Raw genomic sequence first — 5,777 nt, 5'->3', positions numbered from 1 at the left:
AAAATAAAAAAAAAATATCTCTTTAAAAATCATTTATCATTTCATGGCTTTGTGGTTTTCCCATTTTATAGTACAACATGAATCATAGGTATAATAATTTTTTGTATACCTTTTTGAGCAATCTAGCAATTCATTAAATATATTAAGGTGTAAAGACCTCTAATTGTTCGAGAACAATTAGCCTACTAGTTATCATTCTATTTGCCGGTGCAACCTAATATTCATGTTTTTATTTGTCATATTTTATAATTATACATTTTTTCCTCATGTAATAAAACAGATGCAGGTTCATAATATATCGACTGATCTCGGTCTGAAATAAAACAAGGTAACAATTTAATGCCTATTGATATTTATTATACAAGCACAATTACATTTTTAGAATGCAATGCTTAAATTTTTCGTCGGAAATATTCAGTACGCTCCTTGTTCTCCGAATGGATTGCAATGTGATAGGTACTTCTATGACATTATGCCAGGAGTTGTATCTTTTCAAATGTACTTTGCTGTTTGTGAATCTTCGAGTGGTGAACGTTTTGTATTTTTCGAACTTTTTGAAGGATTTCTCTTTGTGTTTTAACGTGTCAGGTTTTGGTTTCAGTACATTGTCAACGTTCGTTTTGAAGGAAGCTTTCTCACTGGCTTGCAAAGAGTCTGGTTTTGGTTTTGTAAGGGGGTCAAACTTTAATCCTTCATTTTCCTCTCTCTTACCATTCTGGAAATTCCCAAAACTTTCGATCGATATATCATCCATTTCTTCCATTTCTTCAATTTCCATGTAGATATCGGTCTCCAAGTTCCTGAAAGGTACTTGAAATTGGTCGTGAAATGATACAGGTCTGTGGCGCCTTGAACGATTTATATAATAGATGATAGTGTCTTTTGTATCACAACGCAATTTGGTTATCACTATAGTTAAAACGATAATAACACTTGATACAGCAGTCACCGATAAAACTACAGTGAACTTGTCATCACTTTTACCAGTTTCTTTATGTGATTCTTCTTTTACGTCCGAAGCCGGTGTGATAGGCGTGGTCAAAGAAGTAGTAACAGATTTTGATACTGACATATCAATAGAGGATGAAGATGGCGTGATAGTTGTGGTCTCTGTAAGAGAAGTAACTCAATGATGTTTGGAATGTAAATCAAGTAAACATTTAATCCTAAGGCTCATTAAATGGATATTTTTGCATAATGACCTATATGACCACCTCTTCTTATTCATCATGTTGAATAAAATGTTAAAAGATAAGCAATTTTAAGCCTAATAAAATGAAAGAGAAAAATATTGAAAGAGAATAAATGAAATAAATTAATTTTTTTTCCTAACTTTTGATTGAAAATTGCAATCTATAAAGACCCTGTCACACCAAGCTGCGTCCCCACGGCGTAATCACGGCGTTGTAAAATTCATGGAATCGCCTTACGATCGCAAGAAAAATTCAAAAAAAAGATACAGTTTTATTTGAAAACTTTAGAAGTGGAGATGTCACAGCGTCCTGGCGGCGACCGAGGCGTTCTTACGGAGCTCCCACGGTGTATAACTGCGTTTCCACGGAGTTCTAATCGGCGATTAACTACGCTCTCGCTGAGTCTCCGCCGATCGCTCATGACGTACTAGGAGTTTTTACCGCGCGTCCACGGAGTCTTCTGCGCGCTGACTGCGCTCACAAGACGTTCTTTACTTCTTGGTAGGTTAATATTAATTTGTACAATTGTATGGGAAACAAACAAGAATTTACAACTAGTAAAGAATGATTAAAAAATTGTTTTGATTTTATGATAATGTACAATGTAATTGAAACATAGTTACATCTTAACAATTTGTGAAGGACTAGGATTAAACTCTTAGTAGTCAGGTCTACAAAAAAGATCCGTTATTAGTTGTTGGAAAACATAGAAAAGATGTGAAAACATCAGAACCAAATGGCATGAATTTCATCTACGTCCATTGATTGGTCATAGAATATTAGCAAATGTTGCTTTTAACATAGTCATCTACATCCAGTTTGATAATTATTACATCGCTTGCTATTGTACAACAGCCATTTTTCGAGTTTCCGTGGTCTTGATGACAACGCACTAGAAACGCCGTGAGAGCGCGGTATTAACGCAGAAGAAACGTCACGAGAGCGCGATGAACGCAGCAACAGCTCTTTGGGGTCGCTGTTTAAACGCAGCCAAATGAAAAACAACTTTTTCAAACGCTGTAGATGCGCGGTGAGAGCGCAATAGAGACGCAGTGAGATCCCAAAGGACTCCGTGGGGTCTCCGTGCAAGCGCAATTGACTTATCACTGCGACTACACTGCGATTAGCTGCGTTCCTTGAGCGCCGACGGAGCTCTCGTGGCGCTGATGGAGATCTTACGGCGCTGTCACGGCGACCCCACTACGCTTCTACGGCGTGTTTATCAGAACGCAGAGCCACGGCGCGTACTTTGTGCATGTTCAAAGAGCGCGCCGTCGCATGGCGTTCTTAAATGTTCAAGGCGATCCCACCGCGACGGACGAAGATGCTTGCGTTGTTACGGCGCTGTAGGAGACTCTACTGCGTTTACCTTGGCGTTTTACATTATTTAAGGACGCAGCGGGATCGCCGTGAGAACGCAGCTCCGGTGTGACAGGGGTTTAAATCAATTTGTAAGAATAGTTAACTAGTAAGCAAATCAAAATTCCATGTAAATCAAATTGTAAATAAGAAAAGCTTTAAGAGAAAAAGCCCAGTGTATGCCATAAACTATTTTAAAAAGTAAGGGAAACTAGTAGTTTTGAAAACGTCTGAAGTTCAAATGAACTAAAATTTAGATCGATTAATGAGTATTCCAAGCATAACTTAAACTAACAAATATGAACCACATACACATCCCGTCATCTCGAAAATGAAACGTCAGCAAATTAACCTAAACGGATGTGTGTATTTGTAGGGGGAGGGAGGGGAGGGGGTTGTAATGGTTGGTAAACCACCCAATATTAGCTAAAAAAAAAAAAAATTCCATCAATTAAACTGTAAGTCTTAATAATCATTTTCAACGTCGTTAATAAGTTAGAAATCTCCAGTTAAGTAAAGTGACACGGTGAATCTAAAAAGATGTTTTACTTTTTCATTATGACCAAAAAAAAATATACAAAATTTCATCATACGGAATGTTACACGCATTATAAGTCATCATCTATCACTCTACAAGTCCTAAAAACGCATCCAGAATTATCCAGGTAAACAAACCGAGTTGTTCTGGACATTGAGTGTCACGTATTGCTGTTTTTGTCTAAAAAAGGGTTAGAGTGGTATCGACAAACTAGATAAGAAATTGAATTTGAATTTATTTGATGTCTGTAGTAGGAAACATGTAATTATAGAGAGTGGATTTTAATAAGATATATAAATTGTTCTTGAAAAGAGCAGGTTTGACTGAGATACCGTTCGTTCATGATTTATGCCACGCTGCAATATTGACATTCCCCTGTGGTTGCGGGAGGAAAACTCTATATTTATGTGTTGGCTTACCGCTTAATTCTTATTTTCTTTTCTTTTTATTTATTCAATTTTAATCATCAAATTTTTCAAAGGTTTATCTGTTCATGATATTTCATGGGTTTATGCATCACCATGTCTCTTTAATACATATTCTTATGGGGCTTCCTTGTTTCTTAACCTTGACCTAAAGATTTCAAAATTCAAAATCTTTGTGAAGGCACTGGTAAGTACTCATCCTAACTATGTAATCAGTCTAAATTCTTTAGGCCGAGCAGTAGAGCATGTAAAAAACATAAAAAACTAGTGATCAATATAACCTTAATCCTAAAAAAAATATATGCTATGAGCAATGATAAAATAATTTCACAGTTTTGGAATAGGATACTGTGAAATGATTATTGTTCGTGGGTGACAAATGTTCGTGGCTTTCGCTTATAACTCTAGGCCTTGTCCACGAATTAACATCCCCATGAACGTAGATACAAGCATTTTTTTATGAATTGAAATTACCCCCAACTTTCTACCAACGAAATTATGTCCCTACGAATTAGGAAAAATTTGGCTACCCACGAACATTGACCCCCACGAATAAAATGATTCCACAGTACTCTGCAACCATGCAATTGATTTGTCTGCTAGATGTATCTTGGTTATAAGGACGATTTTAAATGAATTAATGCATATTAATAATAAGACAGAATAAAAGTTTTTTTTTTAAACAGGAAAGAGCTATTTATTAATTTAATTGTACCTTTGTTAAAAGTCAATCAAATTATGTTTAATTGATATTAAAATCGGGTCGTGAGCTAGTCCGACATGTCTTATGTCAAAACATTAATCCCAAAACAAACAAACAATAATTAAACATTTATCAAATGTTTTGATTCTTTCTACAAAAACCTAATTTAAGGAGGTTTGATTAACGGTGCTAAAAAGATGTCTTACCGTCACTTTTGCAACCGTATTTATGATTACATTCTGATTGACTGCAGTTACATTCGTCCGTACAGAACTGTCCAAATGCTGGATAATGACATGGAACTCCACACTTACTACCAAAATATCCCACAGGACAAGCTTAAATGAGAAATATAAAGAAATAAATACTTTCTTTATTGTGTCTTTATAATTTCAAAAAATAAACTGGATTAGTCATATCTTTTAACCTTCGCATTTTCCATCAACCTTATAATAGTTTGTACAACAGCCACCTCTGAAACAAAATGAAAATAATTTTTGTTTATCTCTTTTAAAAATTCATTTAAAAATAAAATGTTGATGCATGACGAATAAAACTAGATTGATACATACGCAGAGCCGTTTTCTACGGTGTTGTCACAGTCACTTTTGATAGTTGTCTTCTTATCAAAAGCTATAAAAAGAATTAAAAAGTTGCGGCAAATTATGCGACAAGAAATCATTGTATATATTATGATAAACATCGGATTATAATTGAATTTGGATATATGAATTAGGTTATCTATCCATTAAAATCGTTTATTGCGAGAAGGAAAATATAAACGTCAAACATTTCCGCGAAAAGGCTCGACTCTGTATGTGAAACACTAGTTGTTCTGGATAAATATCATTTCCCCTATTACATAAACTGTATATGTATATTATTGGTCGTAAGTGTACAATTAAATGCATGAACAAAAATGCCATAAATAGATATACGTAGTATGGCCATAAATGCTTATAAAAAATAATGTCAACAGACTTTAAAAAAAACATTCATGATATTTATTAATCAATGTTATATTGTAGGACTCTAAAATCCCTTAAAAAACCGACATGCAAACGACATAAATGTAACCCCAGATGATAATGCTAACAAGTAATGGCTTTCCAAAAAGGTTGCCTGATTTAACAAAATTAGTCCTCTGGAAGCATGTTATGTATCAGTTACTTTATAAGAAACAAATTTTTATGTTCGTTGCTGTTCAGAAACGGAAGGTGCTGATTTTCGTTGTTATAAGTCTTTTTATTTAATTTTAGTGCATATTATACACTATTACTTATTAGGTTAGTTACTGACTCACTACGGAAAAAATATTGGGTTGATAAATCTCATAGATGGCGAGGCGAAGCCGAGCCGTCTATGAGGTTGATCAACCCAATATATTTTCGTAGTGAGTCAGTAACTAACCTAATAAGTGTTTTGTTTTCCCAAGCGACATATTTATTCACAAATAGCGATGATCTACGCAAAGCCATGTAAAAGATGCCTTACATCTCGTCCAATTAAAATCAGTTAAACTTTTGAAATTATCAATATTACCTTTCAAATACCTTTAA

The 5,777-nt window shown here is 34.7% G+C and overlaps 1 protein-coding gene across 1 annotated transcript; it reads right to left on the bottom strand.

Moving 5' to 3' along the window:
• Nucleotides 1–347: 347 nt before the first annotated feature.
• LOC105318927 (uncharacterized) lies at nt 348–5,038 on the bottom strand. Its single transcript, XM_066076601.1, has 4 exons — nt 4,791–5,038; nt 4,646–4,692; nt 4,425–4,556; nt 348–1,110 (listed from the first exon to the last, which is right to left on the bottom strand). Exons 1-4 carry the CDS (start codon nt 4,919–4,921, stop codon nt 371–373), a joined length of 1,050 nt encoding a protein of 349 aa, XP_065932673.1. The 5' UTR covers nt 4,922–5,038; the 3' UTR covers nt 348–370.
• Between the last annotated feature and the right edge of the window lie 739 nt (nt 5,039–5,777).

Source organism: Magallana gigas, chromosome 2 (genome assembly GCF_963853765.1).
Source record: "Magallana gigas chromosome 2, xbMagGiga1.1, whole genome shotgun sequence".
Classification (NCBI taxonomy): Eukaryota; Metazoa; Mollusca; class Bivalvia; order Ostreida; family Ostreidae; genus Magallana; species Magallana gigas.
This window is presented reverse-complemented; position numbering and strand designations above follow the sequence as displayed.